Source organism: Nomascus leucogenys, chromosome 4 (assembly GCF_006542625.1).
Source record: "Nomascus leucogenys isolate Asia chromosome 4, Asia_NLE_v1, whole genome shotgun sequence".
Lineage (NCBI taxonomy): Eukaryota > Metazoa > Chordata > Mammalia > Primates > Hylobatidae > Nomascus > Nomascus leucogenys.
Window position 1 is genome coordinate 129,191,691 of NC_044384.1, and position 23,922 is coordinate 129,215,612.

The following is a 23,922-nucleotide window of genomic DNA, read 5'->3' on the forward strand; positions in this document are numbered from 1 at the left end:
TATGTGGTGTCTTTGTTCTCATTGGTTTCAAAGAACAACTTTATTTCTGCCTTCATTGAATGGGCAAAAACTGGAACCATTCCATTTCAAAATTGGCACAAGACAGGGATGCTCTCTCACCACTCCTATTCAACATAGTGTTGGAAGTTCTGGCCAGGGCAATCAGGCAGGAGAAGGAAATAAAAGGTATTCAATTAGGAAAAGAGGAAGTCAAATTGTCCCTGTTTGCAGATGACATGATTGTAGATCTAGAAAACCCCATCGTCTCAGCCCAAAATCTCCTTTAGCTGATAAGCAACTTCAGCAAAGTCTCAGGATACAAAATCAACGTGCAAACATCTCAAGCATTCTTATACACCAATAACAGACAAACAAGAGAGCCAAATCATGAGTGAAGTCCCATTCACAATTGCTTCAAAGACAATAAAATACCTAGGAATCCAACTTACTAGGGACGTGAAGGACCTCTTCAAGGAGAACCACAAACCACTGCTCAGTTAAATAAAAGAGAATACAAACAGATGGAAGAACATTCCATGCTCATGGGCAGGAAGAATCAATATTGTGAAAATGGCCATACTGCCCAAGGTAATTTATAGATTCAATGCCATCCCCATCAAGCTACCAATGACATTCTCCACAGAATTGGAAAAAACTACTTTAAAGTTCATATGGAACCAAAAAAGAGCCTGCATTGCCAAGTCAATCCTAAGCCCAAAGAACAAAGCTGGAGGCATCATGCTACCTGACTTCAAACTATACTACAAGGCTACAGTAACCAAAACAGCATGGTACGGTTACCAAAACAGAGATATAGATCAATGGAACAGAACAGAGCCCTCAGAAATAACACCACACATCTACAACTATTGGATCTTTGACAAACCTGACAAAAACAAGAAATGGGGAAAGGATTCCCTATTTAATAAATGGTGCTGGGAAAACTGGCTAGCCATATGGAGAAAGCTGAAACTGGATCCCTTCCTTACACGTTATACAGCAATTAATTCAAGATGGATTAAAGACTTAAATGTTAGACCTAAAACCATAAAAACCCTAGAAGAAAACCTAGGCAATACCATTCAGGACATAGGCATGGGCAAGTACTTCATGTCTAAAACACCAAAAGCAATGGCAACAAAAGCCAAAATTGACAAATGGGATCTAATTAAACTAAAGAGCTTCTGCACAGCAAAAGAAACTACCATCAGAGTGAACAGGCAACCTACAGAATGGGAGAAAATTTTTGCAATCTACTCATCTGACAAAGGGCTAATATCCAGAATCTACAATGAACTCAAAGAAATTTACAAGAAAAAAACAACCCCATCAAAAAGTGGGCAAAGGATTTCAACAGACACTTCTCAAAAGAAGATATTTATGCAGCCAAAAGACACATGAAAAAATGCTCACCATCACTGGCCATCAGAGAAATGCAAATCAAAACCACAGTGAGATACAATCTCACACAGTTAGAATGGCCATCATTAAAAAGTCAGGAAACAACAAGTGCTGGAGACAATGTGGAGAAATAGGAACACTTTTACACTGTTGGTGGGACTGTAAACTAGTTCAACCATTGTGGAAGTCAGTGTGGCCATTCCTCATGGATCTAGAACTAGAAATACCATTTGACACAGCCATCCCATTACTGGATATATACCCAAAGGATTATAAACCATGCTGCTGTAAAGACACATGCACACATATGTTTATTGTGGCACTATTCACAATAGCAAAGACTTGGAACCAACCCAAATGTCCAACAACGATAGACTGGATTAAGAAAATGTGGCATATATACACCATGGAATACTATGCAGCCATATGAAAGGATGAGTTCATGTCCTTTGTAGGGACACGGATGAAGCTGGAAACCATCATTCTCAGTAAACTATCGCAAGGACAAAAAACCAAACACCGCATGTTCTCACTCATAGGTGGGAATTGAACAATGAGAACACATGGACACAGCAAGGGGAACATCACACTCCGAGGCCTGTTGTGGGGTCAGGGGAGGAGGAAGGGATAGCATTAGGAGTTATACCTAATGTTAAATGAGGAGTTAATGGGTGCAGCACACCAACATGGCACATGTATGCGTATGTAAGAAACCTGCACATTGTGCACTTGTGCCCTGAAACTTAAAGTATAATAATAATAAAAAGTCATAGTCAGTCTAGCCTACATTATCTTGCTCTTCTCAAACTCCACAGAGAACTAGGGTATTGTGTGATGTGATGTACAAATATCCTAAGTGGCTAAACGAGTGCTAGACACAGGGCAGGTACTTAAAAATATATTTGTCATATGACTTTTCGATAACTTGTATGATGCCTACCTTTTTTTCTTGGCATAACTTTTCACCAGATATACGTAGAAACAATCATTCTCTAATTCAGGTCTTCAGAAATTTTTCTGGGGCAAACCATTCTTAAGTTTTATGTAAGCTGTTTTAGATCCAAAGTAGGGTAGAACTAGCTGAAAGCGCAAAGATATTTGGTGCATTTTCAAGAAAATAGGGTTGATGCTTAAAGTAGCTTTAAAAAAATCTGGTCTGAGAACTCAGGAGCAGGACTCCCAGTGCAGCCTCAGCATCCCTGGTGTGATGGCAGACACGCTGTGTGGCATAACTCCAGGGGGATCATGTTTTGCCAAGGAGGCCCTGATGGCATGACTGATTCAAGAAGAGATTCCTAAAATAGGAACAATAGGTCAGAATACAGGAAAAGATTTTCATAGTGTTGGTTAAAAAATGTTATGATAGTAATATAATATAATGTTTCATTGGACTTTGAAACTTTGAGGAATACATCCATGACATTGAAATTTAAGACATATCTGATTTATTGTTTATATAGTAGTGGATTCTACTTGAATAATTTACCTTTTGTAACAAAATGTTTTTGTTTTTATTTTCGAGGTTAAACTATGGGCTCCCATTTGGCCTCAAAAATATTTTAGTGCTTTCATGGTGAGTCATTTGAAGATTAAGGTAAAATTTCTTTTTGAAACTGAGGACTCAAAATAGAAATTCTGATTTGAAGCTTACAATTCTAAAAAGTCTACTGCTTAAAAGAGAGAAAGGAATGCATTTAAAAGTTTCATTCTGTATCTCATTCTGCCACTCTGGGCTTAATTTTTATAGGTGAATCTGCAAATATTCAGTTAAGACTTCCATCACCTTGTAAAAGCCATAATTGTATTGAGACCAACAAATTTAGTGTGATGCTGGGATGTGGTAAAAACTGTACTTGAAATACAATCCATTAACCTTGATTTGCCTTATGTAGTCTTCTATAATGTAATTTCCTATCATAAAAGTAAGATGTTCCTAATTAAAATGTTCTCATTTTTGAAGTTCCTAAGTGATATTTAAGTTAGGAGACTATGTAAAACAGTTAATGCTTTTTAATAAAGAACTTACTGTAACATGCGACAAACAATTTAGATTATCTTCTATTCTGTGACTTTCGCGGGTTTAGCTTTAGTATCTGAGTTGTGTGGCTAAATATTGGTGAGTTCGTTAGCTGTGCTATAAACACACACATACCACTGAAGCCGAATGTTGTGTTAGAATATGTGTATGTTAGATATTTACAGAATTACAGTAATGCTATTTTTATGTCTTGGGCATTTCCAGATGCAGTAGTTTTAATTTTAAATTCACACTGCACTCTAGTGGGGAATTAGATCAAAGCAAAATTATTTTTATAATGGTACTTTATAACAGTATGAACTATTTACAGTTCTAATGGTGAAACATAAAAGATATGGTGGCTCACTATAATTTTCTCAAATGCTAAATGCTATAAATATTTTATATATTATATATAATATGTATTTAATATTTTACCATAACAGTAGAATAAATTTTTCTACATTAGTCTTGAAAATAGAGGAAGATTCACTATTGAAGTAGTTTATTTGATTTATATATATGTATTCCAAATATGCTGCATGAAATAGATATACGTTATATATACATATGTATAATTTATGCACACATATACAATATGTATATGCATATACAGATGTAAGCAATGCTCTCTAAATCCTAATACAAGGAAATGCTGAATAAAAGTTACTACCTATTTTTTTCGTCGGAAAAAGACCAAATTTCTTTCACAAGTTTTATGAATAAAAATGAGATTTAAAAATATTTGCTTTGAATAGTTCATTACTAGTGTTAATTTTATGAAGCAATTTAACTTAAATCCTGCACAGGCAACTTTGACAGCAATGTGTGGCTAGAGCCACCTTTCAAATCACCTAATAGCTTTTTTTTTTTCATTTTTTCTAAGTTATTTCAAATTAATTTTAGTGCTTTCAAAATCCACTTATGATAATTGTCTCTGGAAATTTTATTCCAAGTAAGCAGTATCTAATCCCATGACATTAGTACAGTATTTTTCCCTTTTTACTCTGTATATGCTTATTCATGATTTCCACAACCTTTTACCATTTTTAAAGGTGATTTTAAATGCTTTCTGCAAAATGACATATTACAGTAGCAGTTGTAGCATCCTATTCTTACAAATAATACATCTTTGTTATATTTTTCCCTTCATTTTATGAGCTGGTCAAGAAAATTGTATAAGAATTATAGCCGAGCAGGGTGGCTCACGCCTGTAATCCCAGCACTTTGGGAGGCCGAGGCGGGCCGATTACAAGGTCAGGAGATCGAGAACGTCCTGGCTAACACAGTGAAACCCCACCTCTACTAAAAGTACAAAAAATTAGCTGGGCGTGGTGGCGGGCACCCAGCTACTTGGGAGGCTGAGGCAGGAGTATGGCGTGAACCCGGGAGGCGGAGCTTGCAGTGAGCAGAGATTGCGCCACTGCACTCCAGAGACTGCGCCTCAAAAACAAAAACAACAAAAACAAGAAATACAAGCTCCGTTAGGATTTGTATATATCATACAAATTACAGCTCCCCTTCTGTGAAATGGACTAGATTGATATCTTCCCATGTAGTACTTTTTTTCCATAATAAAGCAATTTTAAGAACTCTTTATAAGAGACTCTATAAGGAATTCGATATTGGTGGATTCCTCTTTTCAGAAGAATAAGTTTTTTTGAGCAAAACTTTTGTAAAATTTGGGGAATATTTAGACATTAAATTTTATTTTTTCAATGAAATTATTTTTAAAGAAATGGCCAAAATCTGTCACCTGTTGTGCTCTATATAAATATCATTAAAACTTAAGAATATAAAGCTGCTTACCCAATAAACTTGTAATTTTGACTTTTTAATGAAATAGCCAACTGTCATCTACCCTGACTAGGTGTATTTCAATGTTATTGCCATGAAGTATCTCTAGACTAGATTTTTATTTCATTTTCCGTTGAACCAAAAATAATTTCTGGAGATATTATCACATCAAGATTTATTTTATTTTATTATTGTACTTTAGGTTTTAGGGTACATGTGCACAATGTGCAGGTTTGTTACATATGTATCCATGTGCCGTGTTGGTTTGCTGCACCCATTAACTCGTCATTTAGCATTAGATATATCTCCTAATGCTGTCCCTCCCCCCTCCCCCAACCCCACAACAGTCCCCGGAGTGTGATGTTCCCCTTCCTGTGTCCATGAGTTCTCATTGTTCAGTTCCCACCTGAGTGAGAACATGAGGTGTTTGGTTTTTTGTCCTTGCGATAGTTTACTGAGAATGATGTTTTCCAGTTTCATCCATGTCCCTACAAAGGACATGAACTCATCATTTTTTATGGCTGCATAGTATTCCATGGCGATTCCTCAGGGATATAGAACTAGAAATACCATTTGCCCAGCCATCCCATTACTGGGTATATACCCAAAGGACTATAAATCATGCTGCTGTAAAGACACATGCACAGGTATGTTTATTGCGGCACTATTCACAATAGCAAAGACTTGGAACCAACCCAGATGCCCAACAACGATAGACTGGATTAAGAAAATGTGTCACATACACATCAAGATTTTTAAAGGAAATTTTAGTGTTCAGCCTTGGTCTCTACCGCTATTTATATGAGAGTGTCTGTGCTAAATGTCTTCTAGATATATTATACAGTGGGAGAAGTTATTGTAAAACAATATTTTGGTTTATTTATACCATTTACAGGTGTATGACTTTGTAACTCATTTGTAAAACTACTTACAATGTGGTTTATGGTGCACTAAACTGTCTGTTAGTGGGTGTCATCTACAGATGTTTCATCGTCAATTCAGATTATCTTAGAAACTTGAGATTCTTGGAGATTTTAGAGCCTTGCCACTTTGACAAGGCAACAGACGCAAGAACAATGAGTAAAGCCAATCATGGACAAAACGATGTAACCTGGCTTGATAACGTTAAGATAAAACACTGACATTATTTGCAGGGAAAGTTTTCTACTCATTAAAATTGGGTTTGGTTGTCAACTAATATACACTATTTTACATACTTTAATTTTATATCAATGATTGTGGGAGTTGCAATAGGGTTAAAACACAAAAGGAAATATGAAGTTTATAAATTGTTAATTTTGTGGTGGTTGGCTTGGATACTTCGTGTGTGTGTGTGTGTGTGTGTGTGTGTGTATGTGTACTTATAATCTTAATTGAAACTGATAATAAATAGAAGGAATAAGTTGAGGTGTATTAGATTTTTGGTTAGTGGGTTGGTAGCTCAGTTATTTAGAAGGAAAATTTGAATTAGATAAAATGACTTAGAACTGTATTCCATATTGGATTTTCAACCCTCAACCCTTTCTTTTCTGAATTGAATTGAACTACCTAGTCACAGGCTGGAGTATTCTGAGCTTTTCACAGAGGGCGGGGGAGCCTTTCCATTGTAAATTTGTATATGGCAAGCAAGAAGATAGGAGAAGGTCATTTCAGGCAAATTTGAGATAAAGAGCCAGCCACTGGTGGACCACACATGAAGCAGTGAATGTTTCCCTCATTCTTCACATCACGTAATTTATTTCTACCACGGGATTAATGAGCAAGGGATAAAGAGAAGTTTCTTTCTCAGTTCTTTCTCAGAGCCCAGAAGTTCTCAAGAGGTTCCTGTTTCATTGTCAAGGAGAGAAAATGGTCTCTGCTCTATTTTCCAAATTTAAAAAAATATTAAATAAAACTCTTACTGTCTAATTGTCTTAGAGTTGCAGAAATGTTGACAAATTGGTAGAGTTCCCATAGACCTCCCATCCAGTTTTCTCTATTGTTGATATCTTTTGTAAGTACAGTACATTTATTACAACTAACGAACTAATAATACATTATTATTAATGATACTCTATGTTTTATTTGGATTTCATTAATTTTTCCTCCAATGTCCGTGTTTTATTTCAAGGCCCCACCCAGGATACCACATTTCATTTAGTTTTCGTATTTCTTTAGTCTCCACTGGGCTGTAACAGTTTCTTAGACTTCCCTTAGTTTTGATGACCTCGACAGTTTTGCATATTGGTCAGGTAGTTTGTATACTGTTCCTTAGTTTGTGTTTGTCTATTATTTCTGCGAGGAGGATCATAGAGGTGAAATACCATTGTTAGCACATCATATTAAGGATTTTTGCCATCAATGTGACCTATCACTGTTGATGTGAAACTTGATGTGGCTGCAGTATTATTGGTCAGGTTTTTTCACTATAAAGCTACTTTTCTCCTCTTTCTGTACCACACTGTTTAGATGCAAGTCACTAAGCATAACCTATACTTAAAGAGGAAGAGTGTTGTGCCCTATCCCGCTTTGAATGGAGGATGTCTATTTAAGTTATTTGGAATACTTCCAAATGAGAGTTTGGTATCTATCTCTTCCATTTATATTTGCAACAGTATGTACTCATTGAAATTTATTTTATACTTTAGGTTTTAATCCAATAATATGTTACTTACATTATTGGTCAAGTTTCTCCAGCTTTGGTTCTTGGGAGTTTTTTCAGTTGGCTTCTGTGTCTACAACTTTTGATTCTTAATTAGGTTACACGAATTTTGGGGTCCAGCAGGGACCCACGCCAGGGGTGGCATGGGTTAGAGAAGATGAGCACTTCTCAGGGCAGTGTTGATACCAACAGCTGGTCCTTTGGCAAAGGTGGTGACATTTCAGCTTGTGTCAAAACAATGCACTAAATAAATCAACCGCAAGAACCACATTGCATCCCAGAAAAATATTGTTTCTCCTTTTATTTTTTCTCAAATTACTTCACATACATTGTTTAATATAGCTTACTAAAAATGAGTCATCTTATGTGTGCCACATTTTAATTATTCCTATGAGTCTGCAAGAGTAAATCAGTATCCACATCTAGTAAATTAAAACACACTCACACAAACAAACACCTCATTCCTTTGAGAATTACTCCCAGAATAATTCGAGTTCTTGAACCTGTTAAATAGTGCTGTCTATACCTATATTACTGTATTAAGCCAAACATCTTTCCAGTGTCTTAATGGTTCTGAGGGATGAAGGTTAGGAGGGGAAAAAAGTGGACAAATTGATAAATTATTTTGGGTTCCAAGACAGTCACCTAACGTTTATGTATGACTGCTGAACTTTTTCTCAGTGGAACTCGAATGTGTCGAATTTCCATTTAAAAATTTAAACCTGTCATTTTTACCATATTGGGAAGGAAAATCGCTTAAGAATATTGCCTCCTACTTCACGAGAGTGCCATTTGAGCCATTGCAGTTTTCCTACAAAACCTATTTTTTTTTTTTTTTTTTTTTTTTTTGAGACAGAGTCTCGCTGTATTCCCCAGGCTGGAGTGCAGTGGCGCGATCTCAGCTCCCTGCAAGCTCCGCCTCACAGGTTCACGCCATTCTCCTGCCTCAGTCTCCCAAGTAGCTGGGACTACAGGTGCCGGCCACCACGGCCGGCTAATTTATTGCATCTTTTTAGTAGAGACGGGATTTCACTGTGTTAGCCAGGATGGTCTCGATATCCTGACCTCGTGATCTACCCGCCTCGGCATCCCAGAGCGCCGGGATTATAGGCATGAGCCACCGTGCCCGGCCATCTGTAAATGTTTTATGATGTCCTAACCCAGCCACAATAATTTGAGTTTCTCTTTTTTCCTTAGTGTCAATACCACATAGTTTCTATTTCCTTTTAAAGTTATCATTTTTGCACCTTAGTTCAAAATTAATTGTTGACATTGTCTGATAATATAGTCTTTACTTTCTCAGGTGAGCAGGGGATTCCTCATGTGTAAGCAAATAAATCTCAGAGGCTTAAAGGAAATTCTCCAGTATTTTCCCCTGCTAAATTGTTAGCACATGTTCTTATTTTGTGGGTCGAGATGGAAATGTGAATCAAATAAGAAAATATTTTCTTCCAAATATGTGCGTACATTTAGCAAAAATGATGTGTTACAAGGGCATACCTACTGTGACTATCTCTGTATCATTGCCTAGTTCTGGCAAACCTAAGCTGTTCACGCTGGAGGAAATAAGTTCTTTGGCTTATTTCTTTCAAATATATTGATTTATTTTTTCATAATAAATGGTCATCGTGAAATTTTTTAAATACAGAAATGCTAAAGGAAAACAAGACAACTCTAATCTTGCCACTCAGAATGAAATAATTCTAATACTTTTTCTAAGTCAAGTTTGTGTTTCATATGGTTGTAAACATACTATATGTAAATTTACATCTTATTTTTGGTTTTTACTATATACAAAATATTTTCCCATATTATAAAACTTTCCTGATCTGCTTTTAATGGCTATGCATATTGCAGTGATTTTAGCACATCATCATTTACTTAATCATTTTACTACTTAACAATATTTGAGATAAAAGATTTAAAAGCATAAATCAACTCTAAAGAAGTTTTGAAATGTTCTGATTATAACCTGGATAGATACTTACATTTTTTTATTTATACAAAATTTAAAAAGCTGATTTGGTTACATATTTTCCTTTCATTAAAATTAATCATTTTACAAAGTCAATAAATTTTCTTTTAAAATGACCATTTAAATTGCATAAATTATTTTCACAAGGTTATCTGAGTAAGAGAGATAGAGTTTCCTTTTTAAAAGGAAGTTAATATATTTTACATGAATTAGTTCACAAAGAAAGCATGCATTATGTACTGACCAATCTTTTACTCGTTTTGGAATCTGGATAGTGACTTCAATACCCATAAATAGATTCAAGTATTAGCCATTTATGCATGAGTTCACTAGTTTGATTTTCTTTAAAATTTTATTGGCAAACTGATAATACTTACATATTGTTAAAAACATTTCAGCATTTGTTATCTCATTTGCCTGATACCAAAGTCCATGGCTTTTGCATCATTAAGTTTGTATAATTGCAAGGACCACTTTTGTGATGCTTGTCAGTTTAACTCCACAACCTAGGAGGGTGCTGCCACATAGCAGTCAGTTCATAAATGCACATTAAAATCATGACTGTTTTTCTCTGCTAATATTTTTCAAAGACTTTAAAATAACTCCTTAAAGAATTGAGAGAATTGGAATGGAGAACTCCTATCTGGACCATAGTGTGGTAGAGAGGCCTGGGCAGTGGAAGTAGAGAAAACGTAGAAATGAGGTATTATTATTTTAAATCACTTGTGAATGGGTGTTAAATATAGATTACAATAGTTACTCTAATTATTACCATCTTACTGGACAATAATTGGTGGCACGCACCTGTAGTTCCAGCTACTTAGTGGGCTAAAGTGGGAGGACTGCTTCAGCCCAGGAGGTTAAGGCTGTGCTGAGCCAAGATCATACCACTGCACTACAACTTAAGTGACAGAGTGAAACCCTGTCTCAAATAAATAAATAAATGTCATATTAAGGCCAGAGATACTGAAATTATGAGTTGAACTTTTCTCTTTGGTTTTAGTATACAAAGCATATGTTTATCCAAAAGTAATGCTTTCCAGTGTAAGCCATAAGTCAGTCACACTTTTTTTGTACCCAGATTATGAGGCTGTCTTGGATATTCAAAGCCTCTCTTGTGTGTCAGGTATAAAATATAAAGTTTGGGGTATTGAAACAGTTTTAGTATCTTTGTATGTGTAAATGTGTCCGTCCAGATGTAAGTCACTTTACTTAACTAGTAAGGAATATAAGAATTTTATTTAGTTGAATTAAAACAAAATAATCCAATTCATTATTACATACTAGAGAACATGGTGATTAAAAACGTTGGATTTAGAGATAAACTGAATGCTTATCACAGCTATACCACTTGTTAGCTCTGTGACCTTAGACAAGTTGTTTAATCATTCTAAAACTTAGTTTCCTCAGCTATGAAAAAGGGAAAACTATAGTGCTTATTTCATTGTTACGATAATTAAATGAAGTAATAAAAACATATGGCACAGTATTGGGAATGGATAAAAAGTTAAACATTTGCCATTTATATTGCATTAAAGAGATTGTCTACTTTAGCATAGTGTGAAAGCAATCTATTAAAATGAGAGTACGTGGAAATTTTTAATTCTTGTATGTAGAACAATCCTTATTTGCCACCCAATTTAATAAATATGCAGTAACCTAAAAATCTTGATCTGCTTGTTCATAACCTTCCTTGCACCCCCAGATTTCACCTGTGTACACGATGGCGAGAGTGAGGCTGAATTAATACCTGATGACTTCGAAGAAAAACCAGAAAGAGAAAAGAAACATACCAACTTTACTTTGTGCAACGTATGTAACATTCAGCTGAATTCAGCCGCTCAAGCACAAATCCACTACAATGGCAAATCACATCAAAAGAGATTAAAACAACTCAGCAATGGGATGGTGAAAAATGACAATGGTAAGCTTTTCTAAAAATATTTTCTCAGTTTTACATCATCAACTTAAGTTATTTGTGTACCTGCAGATGTGATGATAAAAGAATGAACTAAGCTATTTTTTTAAACCAGGAAAAATATTACTTAAAATCTTTATTAGCAGAGTACATTAAAATACATCATTTCTCTTTGACGGAGAAGGAGAAATTTTATTCTTTGCACATATTTAATTGTATTAGGGTTGTGACCTGCAGATTATTTACTATTTTCGAAATGTTAGAGTTTTAGAGTTTCTTGATGTGTGCCTTCAATATAGTTACGTATGGAAATAGACATCCTTTTACAGTGTACATAGGACAGTGGGTTTTTATTTTTTATTTTTCATTTCCTGCAGATATTGGGGATTCAACTGGTTAGTAACACTGCAATTGATTTGAAATAATGCATATCTTTTCAAATAGGTGTTTTAATCAATAAACTATGATCCATTAGTACCGGCTTTTGAGTTCCCTAGTGAAAATTTATGGTTTATTTAGTAAGTTAGACTACCTTTTAAAAGTATGTGTTGAATTTATGGGTGAATAGATTTTTCAAATAGCACAAAAATATCTTTGGGAACAAATGGAATGTTATTAGAAAATATAGAGACATGAAGAGAGGAGGGTGGGCCCGTATAGAGGAGACTTTAGGGAGCTAACTCACTGCAAGTTGAGTTACAATATTATATTCTGATTAGATGTTTCATGTTTGATAAATATAATTCATCTGAATTATACTGACATTTAAAAATATGAATGAATTTCGATCTCTTCCTATATTTGACGTCATAAAGATTTTTAATATAATTTTGTAGTTTGCTTTAAGGTGGCCAAATGATGAGAAGGAAAACAAAAGTACATTCTTAAAAGTAGAAATTGCTTCTACCTTGCTTTATGTGTTTTTCATTTATTTGATTTTAGTATGAATGAACTGTAGTATTCTATTGGAAAGGATTTTATATTTCTTTCAAATGTATGCCATTTAGTTAATTATAGATGTTATTTGGCAAAGAGATGTAAGAAACAAAAATTATGATCAGAAAGTAATTGAGAACTATTAAATTCTATAGGCATAAGATAAACCTAGTGACACAGGACATTTCTTGATCACCTTTGCCAGCCAGAAACACCTGGCCAGCAATGTCCTTGCTCTGCCTTGGCCCAGGGCTTTGCGGCTGGCTCTGCCCTGCTGCTGTTTCTGTCATGTGGGCTGGCTGCCCACTGCTCATTAGAGGGCAGAGGGCCACACTGTTACAGCCTTCTCTGTACCCATGTTCGTTGGTCCTGAGCCCTTGTCATGTGTCTAAGAAGAATGAGGATATGCTGACAAATGAAGAGTGAGAAGGGCGGAGAATAATTTATTGAGCAGTGGAACACCTCTTAGTGGAGAGGGGATGTGTGGGTGGTCCTCCACCCCCACAGTTGGCTAGTTTCTCCCCAGTATGGCTGAGTCTAGGGCTTTTATGGGCTCAGAATAGGAGAGCACATGCTGATATATTTGTGAGTGTGCAAGGAAAGGGTCAAGCAAAGGCATCACTCAAAGGTGGGCATAGCAGTGTAGAAAACCAATTAGAAAAGGGTTGATATGTGTAAAATAGGTGAAGGGTGGGGATAAATCAGAGGAAAGCACACCAAATGGGAAGACAGATTCACAGTCCAGTCCATGGATTTGACTTGTAGCTTGGCTTTCAGGCTTTAAACAGTCTTTGGCTTGGAGGTGGGGTTTCACCAGGGACCCGCCCCTATCTGCCTAGGAATTTGTCTGCTTTCTACTGCTATCACTAGCAAAGTAAGTCATGATTTTAAAATGTATATTTCAGTCTCTACTTAGAGTTCTTTAGAAAAATCTATTCCTTATTGTTAACTTCTAGGCGAAACCACCTCAAGTACAGCATGATTCAATTCCAAGTTGTTTTCTTTCAGTTTGTATTGGTTATGATTGTGTAAGCTTTGGTGTCTCACTTCACCTATCTTGATAGTCACAAACCTCTTTTGGAGAAGTAATAAACAATATTATAGAACAAAATTAGAACAAAAGATACGTCTTGTTTAGAAACCCAAATCAGAGTCAGTCCCAGGCATAATTTAGAATAGCTAAAGATTTTCAAACCACAATACTAGGTATGACTTTACTCAAGTTAAATATTTTTAAACAATCATATCAATGCACTTAGAGGTTAGCACTTTATTAAAGGCTTTATGTACATTTTATTATTCAATTTTTCCCCATAACCAACAAAAGTGATCTTGTTATATCCCTTTTATAAATGTGGGCATTGAGGATAACATCAGTTAATAGTATGCTGAAGGTCACACAACTATTAAATGGTTGAACTTGCAATCAAACCATGGTCTTACTGACTTAAGTATCTGTACTTTTAAATGCTGTTTCCCAAAATGAATATTCTGTAGAAACTATGCCTTTCTTCATTCAAACAGAGAAATCATTTAGGAGAACATTTAAAAATTAAAATTTTAATATATTCCTCAAATTCTTTGATTAATATACCATTCAATAAAAATTTATTGCTGGATTTCCTATTCAGATTTTTTTCCCAAGACATTTTAAGTATCATCATGTTAGTAAGAGCATTTTCAGTGACCTATCGTTACTAATATTACTAATATGATGATAGGCCACCAAAAGCAACCATGATTACTGGGAATACTTGGTCATCTTAGGTCATATCGGTTTGGCCTGAAATTATACTTCAGAGGATGGTGGACATGTGGATAAGCCAAGAATGGCTGGATCAGGCCCAAGTCTTGGTGACTAACTAGGAATTAGGGGAGGTCTTGGAGCCGAAAGTGTCAATCACATTATCTAAGAAGGTATGATGAATTTGGCCTTAACCTGGGCTGCATCTGTTTTCAAAGATATTTGATCTGGTGTATGAATGTAAGAGCAGGGATCAATAGAAAGTGATGATACTTGAAGTAGGTCAGAAAATTCTGTAGTAATCCTTAATAGTTAATTTAAGTTTCTAAGGACCCTGGCCTGTGGGATTGGGTTGTGTTGAGGCAACAGTTGCCAAGAATTCAGTGTGGTTCAAATTTCAATAAAGCTCAGTTCTGGGGTCTCCTCCTAAGAAAAGACCAGTAATGTTTGCTGGAAACTAGATGGAAATAATGGTGTAAAGATTTAATCAACTTCTTAAGCATTAGGAGAAATGCTATATTCCTGTACTAAATCTCAGAGTTAGGAAAGCAAACCTAATTCGTTTCAAATCCTAACATTTGGTAGGATAAGAGTTTCTTCAATACTGCCAAGTGCCATCAGTAGGTAATTGTAAGTGGGAATACAAATAAAAATATTTTCCCACACGATTTTGCTGACTATTTTTTGCCTTATCCAGCCCCCTGCCAGGCCACACATTATTTTGCAACTGATTAGCTGCCATAAAATTCCTAGCATAGTAAACTGTCATCTTTCCACAGCCATCAGACTGGTGCTTGACAAAGACCAAACTACTCTGCTTTTTTTCTTAATAGACTATTTTTAAAGAATAGTTTCATATTCAAGCATAACTGAGTGGAAAGTAAAGCTCCCATATATCCCCTCCTTCACACACAGCCTTCACCACTATCAACACCGTGCACAACAGTGCTACAATTGTTACAACTGATTAACCTACATCAACACATCACTATCACCCAAAGTCTGTAGTTTACATTAGTGTTTACCATCGGTGTTGTACATTCTGTGGGTTGACAAAATGTGTAATGACGTGTATCCAACATCACAATATCATACAGAATAGTTTTGCTACCCCAAAAGTCATCTGTGCTCTGCCTGTTCATCTTTCCCTCTCTCATAACCACTGATCTTTTTATGGTCCCCATGGTTTTGACTTTTTCAGAATATCATAAAGTTTGAATCACGTACTATGTGGCTTTTTTATATTGGCTTCTTTCACTTAGTAATATGCAAGTAACTTTTCTCTGTGTCTTTTATATGGCTTGATAGCTCATTCTTTTTTTTAGCATCGAACTATCCTGCTTTTAAATAAAAATTATCCGGACACTTTGTTTCCCATAACATGGCCACATGAGGTCCTATGGCTATATCATGCTTTACTGAGGATTATCAGGTGGAGGGGTGTTGTAATTGAAGGGTTATACAACAGAGGGGAAACAGTTTATCCACTTGAGATGACTTTTGTCCAGGAAGAAAAACTATAAGTGGTTTCCCTCAAAAAAAAAAAAATCCCTTTGGGCACATTGTAGGTGATAACCTAGCCCCCTGCCCTTTTTTCTTTCTCAACTCCCTTTAAAAAGTGTTCCTTTTGGCCAGGCGTGGTGGCTCATACCTGTAATCCTAGCACTTTGGGAGGTCACAGGGGCCAGATCACGAGGTCAAGAGATCGAGACCATCCTGGCCAACATGGTGAAACCCCATCTGTACTAAAAATACAAAAATTAGCTAGGCATGGTGGTGCATGCCAGTAGTCCCAGCTACTCGGGAGGCTGAGGAAGGAGAATTACTTGAACCCGGGAGGCAGAGGTTGCAGTGAGCTGAGATAGCACCATTGTAGTACAACCTGGCAACAGAGTGAGACCCCATCTCAAAAAAAAAAAAAAGTGCTCCTTTTGTATTACCTGTAGTGTGTAAAAAGGCATACTCACCTGTAACTATAGGTGGGCCTAGTTATAGGCCATAAATTTCACAAGCGAATTAGTACTTTACCTTAATATAGAAACATATTATTTCTTTTACCTATCCCCTATATCCCCACTATTAAAATGTGCCTTTGCAGGCTTATTGGGAAGAAGAAATGAACACAATTACAAGTGTTAATTAGTGGTCATTTGTTTACCTACACAGAAACCAAGCTAAAAATGTTGATTTGTACAAATAATAGATCCTGTAAATTCTTAATAAGCACATCATCCTTTTTAGGTTATTTAGAAAAAGATAGGGGAATTCTTTGATTCTTCTCCTTAAACATGCACAATTGCAAAATGATTGCTTTGAACTTTCATCTTCACAAAATTTTCACCACAATTTAGATTTCAAATGGAAAATCATTAAATATGGTATGTCAAGAAAGAAATATAACAATAGAGGTTTTTACCTAAATTTATCCAACCTTGTACTTTTTTCTTTTTAGGGACGCAAATAAAATAATTAATGCATATGGGATTAATTTTTAGCAGTCATTTAAAGATTGTCTAAATAGGTAAAATATCATTTGATATTTGAACATGGTGTGATTATATGCCTTGAGGCATAGTCTATTATATACTACAAAAAAGCTTGAATAAGAGAAAGCATTATCATATCTAAAATGTTTTTCACATTTCTGAGAAAAATATGTTTTACATATTTACATGTCATATCACTTATTAAGGAAAATGATCTTCTGAAGATCACAGTGAAAAGCTATTTGATGTATATAAATTAATTAGGAGGCTATTGTTCCTGCAGTTAAGACTAACTTCGGTTTCTAACAGCGATGTACGTTTTGCAGAAATAAAGGTATATGGAATGCATGTATACCACCTGAATTCATGCTCTGCTAGAGTTCACTGATTCGAGAATCTGTGTGATTCAAGAATCTCTAAGGTCCCTCCAGCTCAGTCAGGAATTTTGACTGCTAAATTCCTCCCCAAGAGTTGCCTTCAGCTCATGGGAACTACCTCTTCTGAGCTCATTCCTTCTCTTATAGCAGCCTGCTATAAGATTCCAGTGGTCCAATGGCTAGTCAGTGCTGAGGTACAAAGTCCCAGCTCCTTGCCTCAAAAGTGGGTGGACATCTCTGAAAGTTCATTCCAGCTTCAGATTTGCCGATGTCTCTGTTTCAATTCTATCACAGTCTAACCTCACTCTCTACTATGTCCTGCTTTTCTTATGCCTCACAGTTATAGATGTCCAGCCCACTACTTGCACTTAAAATGATCTTAGACTCTGCTTCTTGGGAATCCATGTAAGACACTACCAATGTTTTTTAAAGTTGTTAAGGAGAATTGTCTTCTCTCTCTGAAGGTTCATCTCTGATTCTGTTGACATGAGTTGACCATAGAGAGATTAACAGATAAAAAGGTATACAAATTTATTAACATGCATAAGCCTGGGAGGCATACAAAATATAAGGCTCAAAGGAGAGGCCAAATGGTTGAAGTTTATACATTATCCTGAGGATATAGAAAGAATGGCTGCCTTTTGGGTAGTGCAAGGGAGGTGGAGTCCCAGGTAACAGGACAGTGAGGGAAGGAAAGCATGGCAGGCAGGGCTGTCTTGTTATGCCTATAAAAAACTCTCTCAAGTAAACTCAGAGGTGCCTTCAGAAAGTATAGATGGTGGCCTGTGGTAAAATGTCTCTGTTAGAACTTCAAAATGGTTAGATTTTAGTCTCTTTTTTCCATTGAGTTAATCTTAGTTTTGGGTAAGGCAGATAATGGGGGCCTCAGAGAAAGTCTGTTTGCATCTGTTGTTTACTTTACTAATGTAGATTTTTTATACAGATGTAATCCCTCCCACAAAAAGACAGCTTTTCAAAGCTGTTCCTGTAGTCTGTAGCCCCTCTGAATAGCATCTTAAAATATGCCAAAGAAATATATTTTGGGGTAAAATATTCTGGTTTCCTTCAAAGTCTCAGTAAGAAATATGCACAATGTGTTTTATTGTGCAAATGCAACAAAATTTAATACTTTCCTTAACTTATATTTTCCATTTGATATCTGTGAGTTAAGATTTGCCAACAAAAATGCGAAAGAAATGAAAAGGGAACTAGTATCAACTGTTCCAAGTACTTCATGTACATCATTTATTGAACCCCAATCAACAATCTTACAAAGTCTTACTATCTCTATTTTGAAAATAACATAGCCAAGGATCAAAGACCCTAACAGACTTGCCAGTACAGCTGTTTGTCTTCAGAACTGCCCAGGTCTACATTATTGACAACTCATTAATCTCCCTGGCAAACTTACATTCTACTGTCAACAAAATTATACCATACATTTGGGTGTTTTCTTATGTTACTGAGTTTATGTCACTCTTAAATCACCTAACTTACATTATTACAACAAAGCTGATGTTTTCCTTAAATTTTCATCAACAACTCTAACTGCTGAAAATATTTTGTGCAGAATAGTCATGTAAATAGATCATTTGATAATTTATCACTGTATATTCTCTATCATGCCAGAAATGTATCTTTTTATGTTAGCATACTTTTTGAAGATATGAATAAAGAAGTGGCAGAAAGGAATTCTATATTAGAAGTTGACTAAAGGTGTTGGCTTTACCATATTCCAAAGATTTCATGATTCACCCTCTCATAAATGTTATAGATCTAGGAAACAATACAGACTGCATGACTAAGTTCCTCTTTTAAAAAGGCCTTTGATTTTATATTTATGATGCAATTGAGCTTTACAAATAAAGATTTTTTTTTTGCTGTTGTAAAATGGTTTAATATGTACTGCATACAAATGTACTACAGTAAATTAAAAATCACCAACATTCTATAAAGATATTTACTTCTAATTTTTGTCACAATTCATCAAGAATGCAAGTATGAATAAGAAATATTGTTTGTACAGTTTTACAAGCATTATAACAATGTTTGTATATCACTACATTTTGTGATATATATTTTTTAATTACCATAGGAAATTAGTAGTGGAGTTGAGATTTCTAGGTAAGCATTGAGATTTTACTCACATTTGCCATTTTGTTTTCTAATTATGTGATGTATTCTATAATGGAAAGGCTTTAACATTATGAGGTATAGAATGAAGTATTAAAGTATCATAAGGGATTTTGTCTAAGAACAGAAATTTGAAGATTAGATTAAGAATGGTTCTTTGATTCATAACAGCATTTTGAAAGACATATTACAAGGGGCATAACTTTTAGGATGTTTAAACCTTCTATGGCAAACTAATTCAATTTCAGGTGTTCAACATAGTTTAAGCTGTTGTTAATGCTTGTTGAAGGATTGAGTAACAAGTTGACCTACCTTGGCAGCTTTATTTTATTCACATTATCTTTGTCATATTTGGGTTAATTTATTAAGCCTGGTTTCCTTTTTTTATTGGGCTGGAACTGCTAACAAATAATTCAGTTTTATCTACCAGTATTGTAGAGTCTTTTGGTGTTCATTGTTTTGTAGCACATAAATCCAGAGTATTGTTGCCCTTATCTATGCTGCTGGCGTTAAATTTTCTTTCATTTAACAGAAAAGCTAAATAAAATTTTAATTTCTAGTTCTCACTGATCTACTCTCTTTTTTCTTTGCATTGATTGCCCCAGAAGATGTTTAGTGTCAGAAGATTTTCAATTTACAAGATTTTCCTCTCCTGCAACATTGATAGTTAATGAAAATAAAATAGCTTCATAGATTTTTATCGTACTTCAGGCCTTGATTGTATGTATATATTTATCATCTGTATATAAATTTGTCTCACCTTTTGATCTCCAAGGACTATTTGTGCTTTTGTTGACTGTCAGTAGACAAATTAGAATTTGCTAGAACATTTGTGACTTCACAGTGATCTCTTTTGGCATAATTTTATTTCATAATGGTAACTTCTTTCTTAATGATACCTTATCTATATTGGTATGCGTGTTAGTCCATTTTCATACTGCTATACAGAACTGCCCAGGACTGGGTAATTTATAAAAGAAAAAGGTTTCACTCACAGTTCCACATGCCTGGGGAGGCCTCAGGAAGCTTACAATCATGGTGGAAAACAAAGGAGAAGCAAGGCACCCTCTTCACAAGGTCGCAGGAAGGAGAATGAACTTCACAAGAACAGCATGGGGAAAACTGCCCCCACGATTCAATTACCCCCACCTGATCTCTCCTTTGACACATGGGGATTGTAAAGATTATGGGGATTACAATTCAAGATGAGATTTTGGCTGGGGATGCAACCGAACCATATCAGTATATAATATATTGAAATGTGGCACTTTCCTCATACTTTTCTCTTAGCGACCATATCCTTTAGAAGTTCAGCCAAGGGGAGGCCATGAAAAAATGCTGATATTAAATTGTTCAAAAATATATAATAAGATATTGTATTCTTGTTTGACTGAACTAAATTTCTTTTTTATCGCTGAAGGATAAAAATGTAGAAGAAAGTGAAAAATGCTAATTTCACTGTGTTCAAATTTGGAGCATGTTTCTGGCTTTTGTTACCACTTTTTTTTCACCCTAGAAAGAAAACATGTCAGTTATTTAAAGTTCCAGCCACTGGCTATTTGTTTTGCCTGGACTTAATATGAATTCCATTGAAGGGCACCATCTTTTGCAACACAGAGATTTCTTTATGCAATCTCTATCCCTAAGAAACCCTGTGTACTAGGACAGTGATGAGGTTTTACAACCTGAGCCTGATAATCCAGCCCAATTCCTGTCTGGAGTCCATCCAATAGGTTACTCTGCCCAAGATGAAGTATACTCTAGTTTTTCATGACCATTGTATTGAGGAGCTAGATGAAGTGAAAATTAAGGGAAGCCATAAGAGAAAAGAGAATGAATTAAATTTATAACGTTTAGCTTGGAAATACAATCTATTTGAGATAGAGGAGATTTTCATTTGTGCTTCTCTGCATGTATATGTGTGGGAATGAGTGTGTTTAAAGAAGTTTGAAGAACTTGAAGGTATTGGTAGCTTATAGCACTGGTAGTATGAAATGAGAGTGCAGAATTTTTTTTTATGTCTGAACTTCAAATCTGTTTAGTACATGTAGAGCTACCTCGTTTCTTCATCTTTTGCCTCTTTCAGTTACTAATCACGTCCACCAACAACATCTTCCAGTCCCTGTGTTTCCTATCTATAATCTTAGGAAAGTAATCACTCCTCTACTTTTCTAGATTTGAAAGTCTAAGCTTTTTAACTTTTGTTTTCCTTCCTTTATATTTCCCCTAGAAGTAATTTTCCCAAGGTAACAGAGCTGGTAGTAATAAAGGTGAGATTCTTGTATGTATGAATTTTTCTTCCCTGACTGATGCCATTAACAAGTTTTTTTGCATTTTGAGGCCCACCCTTTTGAAACTGGCTTCTGGTTTCTATAGATGCACACCAGGCCTGGCACTCCTTCTCTTAACCACTACATTTTTTGTTTGTTTCTCAGAAACACTAAGCAGTGGCATGGGTGTTTGTGTGTGTGTATGTGTGTGTGTTTAAGATGGTATTACAGATTCAATTCACTAAATATATTCCTTAAATATTAATTTTGAGTTTTTCAAGGAGAGATCAGAAAGTAATTTTCAAAAATAGCAGCCCAGATACATGTCTTCTCTTTCCTTGCTTCCAAAATTGCGACAGTATTTTGTAAGAAACTTGAAAATAAAAGCAAATAAATGTATAGCAGCACTGTGAACTTGTTAAGAATAAAATAGTGAGGGATTTCTGGAAGACTAAAAGAAATGGGATAAAAATGAGATAAAACACTGGACCTAAACACAAGTAAGGAAACCTATAAAGTTAGGGAAAAAGCGCCCAATAACTCAGGTTTCCAACAGATCTTCAGAATATTTCTAAGATTACTCTGAAGTAGACTTAAAGGTGGTGTGCATTGTTTAATGGAAATTGTGATGAATTTACTTATGCTAGTGTGCAGTTAGAAGCTGAGATATAACTCACCTGCCCAGCCTAAAGTGAAAATAAAGAATCCATGAATCTGGGCGTTATAAGCCAGAGATGTCAGAAAGTGAATGTCCTGATGAGGTCAAGGATAGGAGAGGATAGAGGGAACAGACATATCTGCTATGGATTTGTTGGCTTTGTAATGTGCGCTGTTATTCCCTCTTTCATCTCACCTCTGGAATCACTTGTAAAGCAGACTTTGCTTACTCACTAATTAAAAAATTAGTGAGATTAGAGTTATTTCCAGGGAATTTTGTAAAGGACATCTAGACTCTATTCCAGTTAAGGTTGGCACTATGTATGCAGGTACAAAGATAAAAGCTGAACACATATGTATTATCTACTTACAACTACTTGTATCAGGTACAGTGTTGAAATCAAAGATATGAACAACTCATATTTTCTACTCATTTCCAATTTTCCAACCCTGAGAGGAGTGAATATGTGTACATAAACTTCAATTCAATAGTTTACATGAGAAAAAACGTGATTTTTACTTCAAGATTTTATTTCAGTGACTCAGTAGAAGTATAAAAAGTTAGAGAATATGTGAACTAATTAGTGCATACGAGGCTAAAAAAAACTATAGTTTTAAATGGAGAGTAATAAAAGCAGAATTAATTCAAAAATATTTAATTTCCTTAGCAAATACTTAATAAACACTTCCTGTATGGAATAAGAATTCTGATCTAGATCTTATTCTCACTGATAGAATAGCTACATCTAGAGGCGTTATTAAAAAAAAAAAAAAAAAAGAAGAAAAGGGGAAACAACCTTAAAATTTAATTCCTGTCTTGTAGGAGGAAGACAAAGTGTCTGCTAAGCAGATAATAAAGGTATCAGAAATATAAATGATGAGTAACATTTTTCATGCGTTTACGTTGTTCTAGATTTTATTCTAAAAATTCTGTGTGTATAATTAATGTGATTTTCTTATTTTATGATTTAGATATAGTTATTAGTATACATTATGTAGACCATAAACTAATACAAAGGAAAGTAAAGAAACTGGCCAAAGGTCATGTAACTGGAGAGAGGTAGGGCCAGTCCCTGAGCCTGGCAAGCTGGTTCCAGAGTCCACAGTCATATTCTTGATGTTACAATAGCTGTCAGGCCTGGAGAATACCTTGGGTTGCTCCTTGATTCAGAAGCCAAAGGAGTAGAGAGCTTCAGAAAAAGAGGAAGTGGTTGTCTACCGTGTGCCGAAGAGTTTTTTCAGAGAGGTTAAAATAGGCAACCTCTGTGGGAGATCTGGAACTTGTAAAATGACAGATTATCTTTGAGAAATTGTTTAAATGAAGTCGGTAAAGCAAAATCAGATGTTGAGAAGTAGAGTGTTTCTCTGATTTTTGGTCTTTAAAATCCCTTATTTTAAATCAGGGATTTTCAGGATCACCCTGGGTACTTCGTGAAAATTCAGATTCCCTGGGATGCATTCGGTCCTTTAAATGGGAATCTACGGTAACGTTTAGTTAGAAATAGAGAAGGTCAATAAGGGAAAAAGGGTGAGGAAGAGGAATGAGATGGCTGCGGCTCAGTTTACATAC

At 35.4% G+C, this 23,922-nt stretch overlaps 1 protein-coding gene across 2 annotated transcripts in view; it reads left to right on the forward strand.

Moving 5' to 3' along the window:
* ZNF385D (zinc finger protein 385D) overlaps positions 1-23,922 on the forward strand; it is a 975,802-nt gene that overhangs the window by 193,113 nt on the left and 758,767 nt on the right. For both annotated transcript variants that reach the window (XM_030812269.1, XM_030812271.1), the window contains exon 2: positions 11,537-11,755. In XM_030812269.1, the coding sequence (XP_030668129.1) occupies positions 11,537-11,755 (219 nt within the window). The remainder of the gene's footprint in view (positions 1-11,536; positions 11,756-23,922) is intronic.